Source organism: Apis mellifera, linkage group LG4 (assembly GCF_003254395.2).
Source record: "Apis mellifera strain DH4 linkage group LG4, Amel_HAv3.1, whole genome shotgun sequence".
NCBI classification, from domain to species: Eukaryota; Metazoa; Arthropoda; class Insecta; order Hymenoptera; family Apidae; genus Apis; species Apis mellifera.
The window spans coordinates 2,696,186-2,716,412 of record NC_037641.1 but is presented as its reverse complement, the minus strand read 5'-3'; the positions used below and the strand labels follow the sequence as shown (position 1 = coordinate 2,716,412).

Below are 20,227 nucleotides of genomic sequence, written 5' to 3'. Positions count from 1 at the left end.
AGTAGAATTAATAAAAGTTAGAAATCTATAAAAATGCAACTTTTTAAATAAAACATCTAAATAAAACTAGTTTTTTGATTTCATCTAAGATTTATCCATTATTAAACTTTCCTATTTTTCTTTGTATCCAATATCAATCTCGACTAGAAAGAGTTGTTTAAACTGTTATAAGTGACAGTGGAAAGTAGACAAAGTTGGAAGAAATCGTAAACCAAAGAAAAATCGGTCGTCCATTAAAGCGAAAACGTTAAGTGAAATTCAACGTCAAATAAAAACCACTTCTTAAATTCGTAACAAAATACTTCATCATAATTGGGATTATTAATATGCAAATATAAACTGAATAAACAAATTATCTTAATCTAGATTTCTTACTTTACCATTTTTATTTTTATTATTAAATGATTTAAATTTGATGAAAGAAATATAATATTCTCGATAACTATTTTAATAAAACTTTTGTAAATAATTTATGTAATATAGAATGATGATGATACAACTATAATTCTACAAAAAATAATTAACTAATTTCACTTTTGTACTTTATTTTATACTTTCGATTTATTTGTTCGAAAAAAATTCATTATTCTATTATTATCCTATATATATATGCAAAATATTAATATATTCATGGAATTTTTTAAAATCAATTTTATATAAATATTAAAACAAATACAAATGTTGGTATACATAAAAATATTATTTATTAAGTTATAAACAATTTAAATTTTTATCAGATAAAAACGATAGTGTGACAGAAACAATCTTACTCTAAGTCTTGCTTTGTCTAACTACAACTTAAATAGTTTATAAGTTAACAAGATTTACATTTACACCAACTTTTGTATTTGTCTTAATCTTTAAAATAAATCCTCTTAAGATATCTTACAAATATATATAAATGTATATGCTATAAAATGCAAAATTTTTTTTCTATAATAAAATATATATTAGAATATATTAGAATATATATTAAAATATGCATTAGAAATATTTTCACGAACGAAATCTGAACTTTCATGTTCAACTTTGAACCTCGTCTATCTTGGTCGGAGGCAGCGTCAGTGATGCAAGATGATTCACTTAAAGGGCTCAACATAGCAACCTATGGTCAAAGCGATCAAGCGACAATCGTTTCAAAGTAGGTACGTCATGCAGGATTTAGTGGAATCATCGAATAAGCGACGTTTTGAATAAACATTCGATCGAGCCAATGAATAATTCTAATCATATCCGGTTATTCTTTCTGACTTAGTAATAAATAATTCGTTAATTTTTTTTACCAACGTCCACTGAATATTTCTTCATATATTATTCATCTTGTTTCAACGAAAAAAACCTACTAAAATCAAACTCAAATAGTTGAACATTCTTTTTTAATGAATTCAAATTTCAGTTATCTGAATCTATTTTTCATTTGAAATCTATTTCGTTCGATTATCATTTTTTTATTAATGAAACATATAAGCTAAATAAATCTGATTTCAATAAGTTAATTTAAAGACATAATTTGATTAAAAGATATAATTAAGTGACTCAATAAAACAATTAATGAAATCAAATATAAAAGATTCAATCCAATGATATAATTATAATAGATCCAAATATAGGAGGATCAATCCAAGATATAATTAGGTCATATAGATTTAAACATGAGAGAGTTAAAGATTAATTCATCAATTGAATAATGTAGATTCAATATGGAAAGAACAATTCAAAAATTGAATCATACAGATTTAAATATAGGACCATATAATAGAAAGATTCTTAATAATTATTATCATAACGTCTTAGATTTTTTTTTTGAAATGTTATTTGAAATCGATATCTGCTCGATGAATCAAATATAATTCTCATTAAATATTATCATATATATTTTACCAAGAACATGTCTTACAATTTTTCTCTATTCACGACAAATTTTTATAAAAATTAAGTAAGTATTTATAAAAAGATACTATCCTCCATTCTTGATTTTTTAATATGTTGTCAAGACCATCACACTGAATATTTTACTTGGAAGTTATTTATTAAAAAATCAATCTAATCTAATCTAATTCAAACCCAATATAAAAAACTAGAAATAAAATAAATTTTTCTAACAGATTAATTTATGTTAATTTTAAGTTTAATTTCATTTCAAAATTAATTAAAAACTCAGTATTAATCGATTTAATAGTTTGCATTAAGTTTGTTTGCTTTCTTAATTTGATCAACCTTTACAATTGTAACAAATAAATCTGATTAAAACTATCTGACTTGATCTAACTTAAACCGTTTCTAAAAACCGCAACGTTTCTGTTAATAACTTTTTGACAAACAAAATCTTAATAAATCATTCAGAATAGTAATCTCGATAATATATTAAAAAATCATCAAGATCGGAGGTTATTTTTCTCTAAATAATTATCAAAATTTCCTATAAAATTCGACAAATTAAATTTATCATAAAAATACTCTCAACCTCATCGCGGAAAACCGCTAAAGACAATTTCCTCCAGATGTCGAGGTATGTTAAAACGGATCGATCAGCTTGTAAAGAACCGCTAAACACGCTAACCATAATAAAAGAGGCGAGGCTAACCTACCTAGAGGCGCGTATTGATTTCGTGCTCTTGCTTTACAACTTTGCTCTATGTTTTCGAATCACGTGGTGACCCCTGCTTGTTCACGTGTTCACAACGATTCCAAAGGTGATTAAGGATCCCGTGGATGAACATTTGAAGCGGCGCGAAGCGCATGTGAACAAAGGTTGATTGCTCTCCCGGGGAGATCCGTTGGATTTTATTTAGCAGTATCTGCGCGTTATTAGATCGACAGATATAGAATGTGCTTTGAACAGTTATAGCTTCGTTTGTGATTCTTCGAACGATTTACCACTTTCGAATGTAACCCTAGTATTTATTTATTGTGAGATCGTAAATTTGTTGAATTATGAAATGAAATTCGTTCATTGGTTCTCTTAATTTATACAAAGATGCAAAATATTTTGTGAATCTTATAGCTCGCATGGATGTATAAATATGATGATAAGTCTTTAGCAAAATATTTATCTGATATCAGTTGTATATACAATATTTGGCTTGCGATAAACTTTCTTTGATGTCCTCGTGACTCAGATCGTGTTGAACTCTCAACGATGTCTAAAGTGAAAAGGAACAATTTGATCTTTTTTCTATGGTACTTTTTTAGAGATAAAAGTGTTTTTATTGTTTTCTATATCGGTTTAAAATTTCTATCCTATAAAAAGTATCTATAAATATAAATATCTCGGAGGAAAAATTTGATATTACATTTTCTAATATTTATATAGAATAGATTTATATAGATTAGATTTGTCGACTTATTACGCTTATGAATCAAATCGTTATATCTTGAAACTTATTAAATTTCTTATCTTTTTAACTCTAATGGATTAGAATACGTTAAGTTAGGTTAGGCTACATTACATTAGATTAATCTTTTTAAAACCTAGATTTGGAAAATTTGTTTTCTTTCTTTTTCATTATTGTTTATTAGTTAAACTAAATTAAAACTATTCTATCATATATTTTGATTCATAATAATGTTTGCTTTTACGGATGAAAAAATATTCCCAAAATGATACTTCCATATTTTGAAACACTTGCAAAAATTTGAAGAAGTGGAATGAAACGTAAGTATAATCTTTTAGAATGCTTCAGTAAATATTGGATGCAATTTCCTGCATTTTGTATCTTTATGACTGGATAAGAGACAAGGAGTTATTGTTAATCTTACGCACAGACATGTCCAAACATCATATAATTACATGTTCGTGTTGTAAGGGTGGAATTCGTTGATTCTCGAATAATAAGCTATATTATCTGTTCATTGAGCAAAGAAATCTTTAATAAGAATTCTTCTAATAAGAATCTTTAGTAAATTCGAAAGAATGAATAATTACATTAAAAATTAATACGGTTATTGCTAAAATTATTCAGATATCGGTACAATGATTTTTATTTTTTGCAGAAGTAATTCTAAGGGCTGAAACAAACAAATATAGAAATTTCAATGCATAAATATCCATTGAAGCTTATTTTTCAAGTTATAAGCTATTCAACTTTATATTAGATCCAACGAGACTCTATGTCTATCGTATTCTATTTCCGTCTTGTTTTATTTAGTGCAAAGATAAAATATTTATAACTTGAAAAATAAGATTCAATGGATATTTTTCTGTAAAAATTTTTGTGTTTGTTTCAGTATCCTTTTTCTATTTTCTTCATCAGAACATTCTGCAGATATTCAGAGAATAAAAAAATTTTTGACTTACAAATAAATAAATTATTATTCAAATAATCAAAGGAGAACAAAAGGAAATGATTATTTATATTGTAAAATCTAAAAATATTTGAACGTTTTATAAATCCATGATAATAAAGTACTTATAATAATAATTCTAATATATATATATATATATATAAATTTTAATACAATAAATGAATAAATAAATAATATTTAATTATTCATTTGCTATAGATATTATATCAAAATATTTATTTTTAGTCTTAATAATAGTTTATTAAAAAATTTAGAATTTTAAATCGATAAGAAAAATTTATAAAAAAGAAAATTGAATCGTTTTTAGAGTATCATGGAATATCTTACCTTGTCTAGATTGATTTTAGTGGCAGGGAACCATTTGCCGACGAATACGACGACTGGTCGACCCTGACGATCGACTCCACTTTGATAGAGGCAGCCAATTCCTGAAACTTCCGACAGATCCTCTGTCTTCGCTCTTCTGAGGAGCCTCTCGTACCTGGAACAAGGTAATAAGAGACAATTCGTGGATTGTTCTGGAAATATTTGATCATGCTAATGTTAATTTCAACTGATACCAAGTATCTTTTTTAGAGAATATCTCTAATGTATCTTTCTCGAAATTGGAAACAATTTGAAATTATTTGAATTATTTTAGTATTTTTAGAGCGTGAAATAATGTTGGCAGCAAAACATCTTTTAAATGTTTGGAATCGTAATGAATTTTTAATTAAAATTTTGCACGCGTCTTTTGCTTATTTTAATAAAATGAATTTTTGTACGCATTATATATCGTATGTTTTTAATTATATTCAGACTGAAATGGAATTTATACAGACACATTTGCAAAGAGATCAGCGTCAAAACGATTTATATTCTAGCAAAGAAGTTCTGTTTGCAAATCATGCACAACGTGAAGATTATTTGAGCCACGTCATTCTGATAACCAAATAAAATAATGATTGTCTCACACTGACGTAATTATAACACGTTGACGTCCGTTCATTCGATCATTCCTATAATACAATTTAATAAATGCAAATAAACAAAGAAAGTAAATATTTATGTTTACAATTACAATTACAGTTTTGTGACACGCAAGTTTTTTCCATAATTATTAAATTTTAAATAAAAGATAAATATTACTAATTATTTACAAAAAAAAAAAATATATATCACTATAATATATTTTCATCACTCTGAATTGTGAAGATTTTTACTTGTCGGTCGTTGTTCATTAAAAAGTTATTAATAAAAATGTTTCTTCGAAACAGTTTATGTTAGGTTGGGTTAGTTTTAATCAGCTTTATCGCTATAATCGCTATAACTACTACAATTACAGTAGTAGATTAAGAAAACTAGTGCAAATGCAATGCAAATCATTAACAACTAAATGAGTTTTTATTTAATTTACGATTTCCTCATTTATATCGAGTCTTAATTAGACTAGATTAGATAAAAAAACTTTTTAATAAACAACGATTGTTTAAATTGCCAATGATGCGATGATCTCGATAATATATTAAAAAAATCCAAGGATGATATATTTTTTTGTATAAATATTTATCCAGATATTATTCGAAGAATCATAATAATGATATGAAAAGAAAAGAGAAAGGAAAAAGATTGTTTGAAAATATTAATTTCAACAGAGAGAATTAAAATTCCAAAAATTTCATTGCATCAGAATATCTACGATAATATTTTGTCACAGCGTTTCGAGTCACAGTCGAAATAACGAATCTCAATGTTTCATCATCGAACGCGAAAATTACATGCAATTTCATCGTTAATCTCCATCCGTTACGGAGAGTTCGTGGAAAAGAAACATAAAGCTGACCAACCTTAAATATCGACGCCATATCACGTAGCGTGAATTGTGACGACGAGAAAAGCGTGCTTGGTTTTGCAAAAACATGCAAGACTCCGGATAACAATCTCATAACACGAACCTCGTCTAATCTTTTTAATGCGAATGTCGTAATTAAAATTTTATTACCTGACCGTAAGAATGTGAAATATTCGCACATTAATTTCATGGTATACGATGGTATATTAATATGAACTTACGATGCGAAGCTTTTAATACAGAGATTCAAGGGATGAAATTCGTAAATATTAAATTCAAGGCTGAAACGCGTAATTGAAATATGAAGTTTACAACATAAACTTGACAATATAAAGTTTACAAACTTTGAATAATATTAGGAGCGTTGCAATAGAAAGCTTATAATAGATATTTCACAAATGCGAAGCTTTGAAAATGATATAAACTCTTCTATGGAGATTCAACAATTTAAATTTTATGATATAAAGTTTAAAACGGAATGTTCAAAATTTTACAAAGTTTACAATATTTTGTACAACGTAGTGCTCGTGGAGTTTGCACTAACAATATGAATCTTAAAATAAGAACTTTATAATATAAAGTTTACAATATAAAATCTTTAATATGAAGACAAATATTTATAACATCAAAACATTATTGATATAAAACTAACATAAAACTCAAGATACAATAAATTTTATAAAAAGTTTCATTATCATAGAAAAAACAAATTTTTTAAAAATAAAAAAATTAAAATTTTTTATTTTTAGTGAAATTTTATAATGAATTATACATAGTAATTTTTTTCAATATTTTTATTTTAAAAAAATAAAATCAATAAAAATTTCAATATTTTTAAATATAATTTGTAATGATAGAAAGAAAATTTTAAATTATAAAATATTTTATGTCTAATACTCTATCATTTTGAAAAATATTCTCAGATGAAATTATATTCAAAATTAAAAAAAATAATAAATCTTTGATTTTATTCAAAGAGATTTATTCATTGAAATTTGCTCCATATATATATATATAAATTTTATATTAATAATATTATTAATTTTATATTAATAATTTTAATATTAATAAAATCAGAATTTCCGGATGAATTTTTTTTTAATGTAAAAATACTTTTGTTGTTGATTCTATATTAAATTTATGCTTCAAAGATCACAGTATACACAAGATAACTAACTGCATATCTAATTTCGTGAATCTTGTTGCTTTAAATTTGAGTCACAAAACGATTTTTCTGTTACAAATTTTCAAATAAATTAATCTATTTAATCTAATAAATTACATGAATTCAATATGATTTTTTATATACAAACACACAGATTTCATGTATGAAACACAGAACTTTCAATTGTTTAATCTAACAAATGAATCCAACTTTATAATATATGATTTTTTATATATGAAATCTCAGTTCAAACGCAACAAAAATCATAAATCATAAAGAAATTTCAATATTTTTTTATATTAGAGTTGTAAATATAAGAAAAAAGAGAACAATAGTTATTTATATATTTTAACAATAGATTATTGATTTATTGGAAATATGTTTTATATATTTATAAAATATTGATTAATTTATCTGATTGATATTATTATTATTATGATATCGATTTTTTTATTAATTCTAAACTTTAGAAAATTTGAAAAAAGTGAAATATTTATTGAAATTTCTGATTAAGTGAAATATTAAAGATTTTTTCAAACACAAATTCAAACACGTTTTAACAAAATTGAATGAAATTTCTTCTCGATCTACAGCAAACTGAAATTACTTGGAGGGATAAAAACTGATTTACTGAAAAAAGAATTTATAAAAATATAATATATCCTCGATAAAATATATTTTCTTTTTCATTCTTTTTAAAATATCACACGTTAACACGTTCTTCATCCTTTGCTTACTATATCATATATTAACAAATAATTTTATTATTGAAAATTCCTATCCTATAAAATCTTAAGTACACGAAACTTGAAAACGAAATCCTAAACAAAAATATCGTATTTTTATTATTTTTTTTATTTTTGCATAGAAGACTTTTTCTTTCCTATAATTATCCATTACCCGCTAATCGTAAAACACTCAATAACTAAAATGTTAATTAATGTGTTAAATATGGTTATAAAAATTTATCAAGCGTGAATAAATATCTTAAAAACTTAAATCTACCACGAAATCGTGTGAAACTACTTCGTTCAATTCTAAAATAAAAAATTATATTAAATTTATAATATCTTTATTTCGAGTTACTACAAATTCGCGTATACGCCAAGATTAATCATCAAATATCGAAGCTTAACCACGAAATCGTTCAATTCTAAAAAGCATCGATCAAAATTATTTATTGATATAATATCTCTGTTTCGAAGCTTAACACGTCAAATATACCACGAAATTGTCCACCCTTCGATCGACCCTCGACCAGTGCCATTCCGCCGACACGCGACACAGCGGTTTCGTCGCGTAGCGTCGCGCGTGGACGCGTCCATGAATATTCCATTCGGGTAAAATCAATGAGCACGTTTCACGTGCGCCTCACGAAACGTTCCGCCTAACGTCGTTAATCGAGTCGGGCCACGGTTGAACGCGGTTTCATCCGAAGAAACGGAATTTTTTCTTCCAGATGGAAGAACGTTATATCGTTTCCGTTCGATATAGACTTTCCAAATCATTTTTTTTTTTTTTTTTGCTTGCTTTTATTTTTCCCGCCGCGAAACCTTGTTTCCTTCAAGGCCACGCTCGTTATACGAATGATATACACGCATATAAATCAAACGTTAAACGATTCTATCAGCTGATTTTCGCGATGACGACTCGATTTGTCTGACAATGGACAATTATATGATTAACGATAGTTACGATTGTTGTTTCTTTAATCGCTATCAATGCCATTGTTTTTTTCTTTCTTTTTTTGCTTCTTAATCTCTTGTCGTAAAGATATCGTTCCGCGAGGAAAAGAGAGAGTGAGCATTCTCAAGAGTTCATCGGTGTAATTATCTGTCGATGCTTTCTTACGTTAGGATCGTTAACAAGTTTTGCGCAGTGCAAAGTTTCAGAATGGTTTTAAAAAATTTCCGATTGAAACTAGATTTTCACAGATTAGATGTTAAATTCCTACCGATTTATATAATATTCAAATATCATTAATCGAAATGTAAAATTTTATAATTTTAAAAAGAATAATTCACGGATTAGAAATTTTTTATAATTATTCACAAATCATCTATGTACAATGAATCGTAACGTTGAATCATCCGAGATTGCAAGATATTGATATTAAGTCAACGTTTGATATGATTTTTCTTTTCATTATCACCCAGCGTGAAACGTGTAACGACTAAATACACAAAATACTTGCTGTGATATGATAGCTAAGTTTGAAAATTGAAAATTCCAAGAGCGCATAAGAGGAAGGGATGAAAATCGAAGAAAAATCCGTGTTTTCCTTCGAGAACAACAAATCTCTCCTATATTTTGGAGAAATCAGTTTCTTGGAGCATTACCAAAAGCCAACGAAGGGCGCAAAACAAAACTGGGCGTTGGACCAAAAGAGTAAGGTTCCCGCGTATTGGAAAACGATTAAAGCTCAGCATGAAAATCCCCTCGAATATATATATACATATACGTATATACAAAACTCGAGCAACATTTTTACCAAACTCCATCCCGTAAACCAAACCGGGCAAATTTCCAAAAAAACTCGTTATCCTCGAGAAACGATAATCGTGGCAACACGAAACGATCCCGCGTCAAAGATCGGAACGCGTCAGATGCGGAACATTTACGTAACGCGGAAACACACGACGGTTCGAATTACCGACGAAAGGATAACAAGAAGATACACGATACGTGTATTCCGTATATATAATACGCACCGGTCCTCGTCCTCGATCACATCCACCATGTCAATCATGACCATTCTGATAATACGAACACTCCGTTGTCGAAAACGTTGCCTCCACCTTCTATGACTGAAAAATCTTCTCCGATCTCTTCTCTCTTGAACGGAGCAATATTAAAATTCCCTTCGACACAAACTCTCTTTTTCTCTTTCTTTTTCTCTCTCTGTTAAAGTCTTATATATGTGTGTATATATACATATATATATATACTACTACGTTAAACGAAATAATAACGAATCCTCGTTGGCGACATGGGTCCAGATACCAACTACTCCATCGTACGAGGATTCTTATTTCTTCGTTTCTTTTCTTTTTTTTTTTTTTTTTTTAAGTTCAATACGATATATATATAATATAATAATATTCACGAGTAAATATATGTTTACGGATCCTGGATACTGAGAAAAAGCACGGGCACACGAACGTATCGCGGGATGAAAGAGTGAACGAGAAACGCGACGAGCCTTGGCGACGAGTCACGACGCACTGAGCCGCTTGAACGAGGAAGACGGGACTACGAGAGGAACGACGTCGAGACGCCGCGCCGCGTCTTCGTCGGTTTCGTGGGCGCGCGCCTCCGCCGGCTGTGTCACGGCGCTTGCTCGGCTTTCGACTACTACGTGTTCGATGAGTAAAAAGCCGGGGAAATGGCAGAGTAGGGGCGCGTATCCGTGGTAAGGTTGTTACGTTCGATTTCGCGAGGCGTTGACTAATTGCTCGGAATATCACTCGGTTGACCGTAAAAGGTTCAATTGAGGATTATATATATATATATGTATATGATGCTCGTTGGGATGAAAATTGAGAATTTCAAGTTTGAATCGTGAATTTTGAAAGGTTTTTTTTTTTTTTTTACTCGCTAGTCATTACAGCAAGTTGTTTTGACAAGTTTGGCGGTTATTTAATTTTATTTGCGATAGAGGGAAGTTATTATGGTTATTTGAAATGTATATTCACTTTATGATATTTTATTAGGGTTGTCACGTTTGATTTTGTGGAGGACGTTAATTGTTAATTAATTGTCGAAATGTCACATGGTTTATTGTAAAAGATTTAGTCGTAGCATATAGATATTCGTTGTTCGATGAAAATTTTGGCAAAATTTTTTTGCTGTTTGATCATTAAGGGTTTTAGCTATTTAGGAAGTTTAGGCAATTGGTGGAATTAATGTTATTCATGGGGATATATCAAAGAGAAATTATATATACTATGTATAATTGAATTATTTATTACGAGGTATCATTACGTTTGATTTCAGAGGATTGATTCATTGATTTGATTCATTGATTTGATTCATTGCTGAAATATCATTTGGTTGATTGTAAAAAATTTAGGGAATTCTTTTATTATTTGATTATTAAATTAAGAAGAAATTTTGGTAAATTTGAATATTGTTGAAATTAATGTTATTTGTGCAGATATTAAAAAAAGATTATACACTTATTTGAAATATTTACTTTCCAATGTTTATTACGTGATAAAATTATTACGTTTGATTTCGCAAATGTTGATTTTGATAACAATTATCGAATGATAATTGTTAATATCAAAATCGATTAATCATAAATGAAGTGAAATATATTTATAATGCGAATTTATTTTGAGAATTATCTTCTTGTTTGATAATTAAGAATTTTTTATTCGATATTAAAAAGAAATTATGTAATCAAAATATTTAATAAACAGCAGGTGATTATTATGTTTAATTTCGTAAGATTAATTGCTAAAATATTATCAATTAATCATGAAAACTTTGGTATAAAATTTATTTGTTTGTTTGTAAATTTGTTCTGAGAATTATTTCTCAATTATTAAAAAAGTTGAGTATTTGGAGAAATTTGATATTAATCATGGAAATATTTATATTATATTTAATTATACGTACATATGTTTGAACGTTACCAATATTTGACAAGTATATTTGTCATATAAAAAAATTATAATTACTTACTATTTGGAAATTTGAAAATTTTAATGAAAATTAATAAAAATAATGTAAATTTAATGTAAATTTTTTATATTTTAAAGAAAATAAAAAAAAGTGGAAAAATTGTATACAATGTAAATTTAAATTATAATTTTAATTAGAAATTTAAAAAAAAAATTTATATTTATATAAATTATTTTGGTAAGATATGTTGTTAAAATATTTTAAATAAGAACAAAATAAAAAAAATAAAAGCTTCACTTGAAAAAAAGTCTAATTCTAATTTTAATTCTAATTTTTAAATTTTTTAAAATGAATAAAAATCGAAATATTATTATTTGATACGAACAGTGAATTAAAATGGTACCGTTTCGTAATATATTATTCTGTAGGAAGAGATTAAATTTATAATTTATTATTTTTTCCCTATGTATTTAACTTTTTTTTAATTCTTTTTCTTTTCATAAAAAAATTACGAATATTTAACATATTTAATGTATCTTTTTATTAATATGATTATAATATGATATGAACAATTTAATTAGTAGTTTAAATATAAGTATAAAAGACTATTTTTAATCTCAGTATAAATCTATTTTAAGCCATTAAGCATCGAGCAATAATGCGCATTAAAGATAACATTATTGAGAAACAATATTATAGAGCAATTTATATATTATTATATGAAAATATAAAAAAAATATATTAGAGTAATAAATAATCTATTGCACTTTTATTCCATTATATAAACTTATAAAAATTTCCATACTTCAAAGAAAAATATAATTTATTATAATGCTATAAATATTTTTATTTCTTCAAATATATTATAAAACTGTATAATATATAATATATAATATATAATATATAATATATAATATATAATATATAATATATAATATATAATATATAAGAAAGAATTATTATGAAATAAGTTCTTAAACAAATACTTCAGAATTCTGATATTAAAAAGCAAATTTCTAAATGAATATTATTAAAAGATTAAAAAGTTTATATTTTAAATTAACAAATGATGTAGACGAGATTATTGAACTTATAACTTAAAACTTAAAATATTTAAAAAAATTTAAATATTTAAAAAAAATTTTTTTAAATTATTTTTGCGATAAAATAAATCAATTATAATACAATTTTAAGAATAAAAAATATTTAATTATATTCATTAAAATTATTTGAAATTTTTGGAAACATTTTTTCCTACAATAATTTTTAAATGTTTGCAAAAAGATATTTTTTTCAAAGATAGAAAACTTCAGTTTAAATTGATATTAAAAATATTATATATCATATCAATTAATGATAGGATTAGTAATACAAAACATATTTTGCAATATCTGATAAAATTAAAAATGTGTGAATTTAAAAATTCTTATGTTATATGATAACTTATCATTTTAATGGACAATTCTAGGAAACAATCTTCTAGTTGCAATATATGAAAATTTTATCTATGTTATTATTAAATAAAAATAAAATAACAAAAATAACTATTTAATTTAATATAATTTAATATAATAAATTTATTTGCGCTAATAAAAACAAATATTAATTGAAGAATTCTATGAAGCATTCTAACGACAATATTTTATATAGTAATTGTTGATTTCTAAAAGCACTATTTCTCATTTTTTTAAAAAAGAAAAAATTGATTAAATTTTTGCAATTTTTCAAAATTAATAAAATAAAAATTTATTAAAATTTCTTTAAAATAATAAATTATATTTTAATATTATAAAATAATTAAAAAATTAACAAAAAAATAGTAGAAGTTCAATCTAATTAATATTAAGAATATTATTTTATACAATTATTTCTAATCAATTGTGATTTTTTATTTTTGAATAAGCGATATCTTTATAAATATCTAAGTTATATTTTAATCCATTTAGACAGCTGATTATCTTTATCTTCGGAAATAATTTTTAATTCCATATACCAAAATATATGATTAGTTTTATTTTTTAGAAATCAAATAATTTATTTTCAGAATATATTTTATTATTTAATAAAATTTTTATATATAAATATAAATATTAATAATTAATATTAAATATTATTATGTTGACTGAAATTCTCATAAAATATCCATTATTGATGTAATCATATTACATCAGTTTGGAAATACTAGTAAATCCTAGAGATCTATATTATTCAAATCACATTAAACAGATTTTAAATTTTTATTCGAAAACCTACCTCAACTATTGTAAATCAATGATTCGAACCTGCATTCGATGTCGCGAATTAATTATACAGGAAGCGCATATATTAATTCCAAGTACAGGATTTCTTGAATCAACATTGATGCATGATACACACATGCAGCTGGAATATGCGAAATTGGCAACATTTCCAAACGGAAAGTCATCTCATTCTATCTTATAGCGGCGGCGGTGTTGACTGATTACACGAATAACATTTGGCCAACGCAGGCTCGACATTGTATAATATGATATATATATATATATATATATATATATATATATATATATATATATATATATATATATATATATAGTATAATATATATTTTCGTTTAATGAATTTTTAGCAAGGAATTCCGTAGGCTCCCATGCGAATGCATGATACACACATGTTTTGTTGGAAGACCATTTATAGCTCTGGCTATTTTCGAATCGTTATTACGTTGACTAATTCCAAGTATAAGAACCGATTACCATAAAAGAAGAGATCAAATGCATATCTTAATTTTAACAGTAAGCGTAAGAAATATTTATATATACTTGTTGAATTATTATTATTATTATATTATATTATTATATTAATAGATATCTTTTATATATTATTTTTTTATGTATTAATGGTTTTTTTAATTTTTTTAATTTAATACATAATTATAGTATTAAATCAACACAATATTAATTAATATTGTATATATTATAAAAGAAAATATAAATAGATTACGATTATTTATGCAAATTAATATTTTCATTATTATAATTACAAGATAAAAATTTACAATTTAAATATAAAGTAGCAAAAATAGGCTACAAGAGGAGTTTACGTAAATTTAATTAGTACAATGAAATCTAAATTTATAAATAACGAAAAATATTAACTTTCACAAAATATTTTTTTTACATGATTGAAAATCACATATATTTAAATTTTTTAAATAAGACGAACAAAGTAATTTAATCTTTTTGAACATCTTGTTTAATTTTAACAATAGGAAAAAAAGTTTTATATAAAAATTGAATGATGCAGTGGAATATAATAAGTTGATATGAATAATTTATAATTTGTAGATAAATTTAGAAGTTATATGAAGATCAATTCCGATATTTTTATCTTTATGCAAATTAAAATCTTCAATAGTTTTTAATTTCGATTATTAATTTAATAAGTTAATAAATTAGATTATTAATTTTTTATAGGGAATAATTTATCTGATTGATGCATTAAAAATTTTATAAATTCTATTTAAAGAAATAAAATTGATTTTCATTAGATGAATTGTATATTTACTTATATATTCATTAGATGAATTGTATATTCACTTGCAAAAAAAATTATTAGCATCAAATTATATCTTCTTCTGAATTCAATTTTAATTTTTTTTCATCAACATCAAACGAAATATTCAAAGTCATCAATTTATTTTGTTTATACATGATAAATATACTTTTTAATAAATAAAATTTATATTATATTAATATATTATATTAAAAATATGTTTAAAAAGAATCGACGAAGCTTTCTTCTGATTTTCCTTTGACATAGTATAATTGTCACACAAAGTTTGGAATTCAAATCATTACAATAGAACATTACAATTATTCGAACTAAAGTCAAAAAACCAGAAAATTAATTAAAAAAGAATCAAATCTATAAATATATCACGAAATAAATAGAAATTAAATCATTTTAAAATATGAATGTTACTATACAAAAACACATATTTTACAAAAGAAATAATATAAAAAAATAAATTAATCAGATTTTTCAATCAAATAAACCCTAGAATATATATTTTTCAAAATAAATCTTTTCAGATATGTTAGTTCAAATATAAATATTCATCTTGTGTTCGTATAATCGATAATTGAATAAATTTAGATAATTGACGTTCTATTATATTTTATTTATATAATTGACTAATTCTGTGACAGATATATTTTCAATGCTTTCATGATACGATGCAAAATTGCGTTATATTTTTACATTTCTGGGTCGATTGGTTTTAATGTAGCGCGGTGTGTTCGTTTAATCAAAACCAGCTGTTACTGTTCGATCGTTACACTCGTTTATCGTTTTAGAGAGCCCAATTGGAAATGTCAGAATACGAAGGATTGAAATCAATGTGGTCTTAATGGCTTCGTTATTTTACATTTTTTTTAAGCCGGCTCTAATAGTAAGAATACAGTGAAACGATCTCTAACAATATATTGTTTTTACATGATTTTCGATTTAAAAAAAAAATTGAGGTTGATACAGAAAGATATAAAAAGATATTCAACTACGTAACTGGAACTATTTTAAAAGTATTATATATAATAATAATTATTAGATTTATAAAAATTGATATAATTCGATGCCTTTTTAAAATAGAATAATGATGAAAAAATGTATTATTATTTATTTAGAAAGAAACTGTACAATTTTTATTCTAAGAAATATTCGTCATTTTATTCTAAATTTTGTGATTTTATATTATCTTTAAAACAATTATAATTTTCGAGTTTCTTAATAAAAAAAAGAAAAAAATAATGGTTTTGAGTAATAAAGTTATTTCTTTTTTCAATATTTGAAAATATGTATCTGTAATCAAATGATAATCAAATAAAGTCAAGTTAGATTAATTTGTATCCAAAAAAATTTTTAAATTCAAGAAATAAATATTTTTTATTTTTTTATAAGACATGCTTAAAAGATTTGTCATCTTCTGTAACTATTAAGTTGTTTTTTCTTTTCAAGTTCATTAATTTTACTAAATGATGTTAATGCGATAATTTGCATTGATGATGTAAGGTTTGGAACAAGTTTAACTTACTATATTTTTATTATATTCTTATTTTAAATAAGAATATTACAAATATTAATCATATTAATATTATATCATATTAATGAATAAAATATAGTAACAAATTGATTGTATTTATTAAATAAATATATCTTATATATTAAGAAATATATATTTAAATCGAATGAAATTCTATTCGAAGAGAAAATATGTATTTACAAATAATACGATTCATCCATTATTGATTTTTAATATAATTATTTCGATTTTGTACTTTCGACGAAATGAAAATAGGACGATATTTGATTTTTTTTGCACTGAAAGTTACAGCAAGATTAATCATCGATGCACACGCAACGCGGATAAATCGGGCCTTTCTTCGAACGCGTAAATAAAGAACACATGATTTTAGAATTTCCTGTGGAAGCAGGAAGCATAATTTTGAGTATTTCTCAAGGTTATCTTGAATCATAATAAACATTGCTTACGTTGAATATTGAATATACACTGGTGCTATTATTACATTTTATAAATTCGCGTTGACACACGAGTGTTATATCTATGAATATCATTGAACGTCGTGGAAAATAAATTTAACTATTAGAATTATATCTTCAAAATGATAAGTTTTAAAATTTTGATTAATAATTATCGAAGATAAAATTAACATTAATATTTAATAAATGGAAATTACGTTATATAGGATATGGTTAATCATAGTGCATCAGATCAGAAAGTAATTGAAAAAATTAATTAAAAAAAAAGAATAAAATTTTTTCATTTGACTCTTCGTTTTTGAATCAAAGTGAAATTGTCTAATTCCTAATTGAATATTAATTAATTATCGATGAATATGAAAATAGATATGAAAATAAGCAAAAAATATAGAATATAATTTTATTATTTAATAAATTTAATTTTATTATTTTTTGTTTTTGAGAAAATCAAGATTGAACATTTGAACATAATTAAGAACTCGTATAATTGAATTTTCAAAATTTTTCAAAATTTTCTTGAAAATTAATATTTTTAAATGAAATATATTTATTTTATATTTTTTATTTATTTTTACTATTGATGCAAAAGTATCAATAGTTTCATATGTAATAGGAAATTAGCTATTTTCATTTAAATTTGAAAGAAAATTAAATTTTTGATTTATTCGAAAACCAAGAAAATAAAAAAATTTTATTCTTTTGATTTATTTTTTCATGAAAAGTCTAATCTAATTTCATACGATATCTTGTATAAATATGATTTTATGTAGAAAAATAAGATAAAAATATAAAATATAAAATATTTTCACATAGAATAAGTTCTTATCTGATTGTATTAATTAACAGTATATACATATCTTATTTGTAATAATTTAATTAATTTATATTAAGTAATAATTTCGATTGATAATAAAAAGAAGCATTTATCTTTTATGATAAATGTTTCATTTAAGTTAAAATTCCTGTTTTATAGAAAAGGACCTTCATAATGGCTGGATCGATTTCTCAATTGATCGTATTAAAGATTTCACGAGACCGTGGCCTCAATTATAATGAATCCAAGGTGTTTCATCAACAAAATGATCGATTGAACCATTTCTTTATCGAAATCATTAATCTTTTAAGACATGTCTTGAATTAGTGGAAAGGATAATAAATAATCTCACGTAATCGAATGATCACTCAGAATTTATAGAAGATTAAAAGATCAAAAAATAACATTTTACATTAAAAATATAGTGAATACTTTAGAATACTATGTTAGAAATATAAGGAAGTAAAGGAATAAGAGAAAATTTAATAGTTTGGCAATCTTGCATTTCACTTGAAAAATACGAAAGATTGTTGTTAAAGGCGCCAGATGTTCCAACATTAGCTTTGACAGATGTCTAAGCTAATGTTTACCAGTGTTGATGAATTCAAGTAAACTTTATGTATCAAATAAACATTTATCTCGTGTGAATGATGCATGAATATTTTGAAAATATGAGATATATATCGTAGAAGATTCAAGGTTACGATAACGAAGATATTTCGTAAATAATACTTCATCATTTCATTTTAAATTGTCGCAGAATTAACATATTATTTTTTACAAAAAATTACGAAGTTGTTGTTTATTATAATAATGATTTTATAATAATGTTATTTTGTATTTTATATTTTTTAGATAAAAAAATTAAAGTTTGGAATTCGAAAATATTACGAGGATTAACATTTTAGAAATTATGGATATTATAGAATTTTCTTTTTGTAAAAATAAGAAGAAAAAAAAAAAATATAATTATTATATAAGTATCATTTTTCATTTTAAAATTAAATACTATATTTGATGACTGATTTTTGAATACTATATTATCTAATCTTACAAAAATATAATAAAAAAAATAAATTCTGTTAATGTTCTATTCATTCTACAGGAAATTGCAGCAAATTGTAGAATCTTGTTTCTACCAAAATTCCAAAACTCTTGATTCTTAATTTAATTTTGTATTTATAAGATTTCGTTGCAATAAAATAGCATTAAAATTTAAAAAGAATCTCAAAGATTTTATTTTGTTTAATGAATCGTCACAATTAACTAAATAATGAATGAACCGAATTTCGGTGATGCAAATATGAATGACGAGTAAAAAATTAGATAAATTATTAGAATATTAGAATATTCATCGAGACATCATAGACATCGAATATGTTTTATGCGTATCATGCTATTTTGAGATACATAAACGAGTTTGCAGCGTAGAAAGGTTACGAGGCCGTTTCTATCAACGATATTATAGACGAAAGCTTTTTATATAAAGGTTTTTTTCTTTTAGTAATAAATAGAAAGAATTCTATTGATAAATAAATAGAAAATCTATATCTCATTTTTAATTATCATTAATCATTAATCACATAATAATCTAATTTATAAAATTAATTAATGAAACAATTATTTAATTTTGGATTATGCGTGTATGTTCTTATATTAATATAGAGAAAAACTATAAATATGTAGAATAATTAATAAAATAAACATATTGTTGAAAAGGTTTTAAATCATTTAAATCATATTATGTATCTATATATATGCAATTAAAGAATTGGATAATCAAATACATCGATATATATTATATTAATATATAATATGTAATAAGTATGAATTATTTCTATAAATAATAATCTCTAAAAAATTGATTTGTTTTATCAATGATAATATAATATAATATAATTATTGAATGAAACATTCATAGCAATAGTTGATATTGAAGAAACCT

At 24.2% G+C, this 20,227-nt stretch overlaps 1 protein-coding gene across 1 annotated transcript in view; it reads right to left on the bottom strand.

The window, feature by feature from the left end:
- LOC409182 (protein GDAP2 homolog) overlaps nt 1–20,227 on the bottom strand; it is an 89,642-nt gene that overhangs the window by 16,972 nt on the left and 52,443 nt on the right. The window contains exon 8 of the mRNA XM_006558181.3: nt 4,633–4,786. Within this exon, the coding sequence (XP_006558244.2) occupies nt 4,633–4,786 (154 nt within the window). The remainder of the gene's footprint in view (nt 1–4,632; nt 4,787–20,227) is intronic.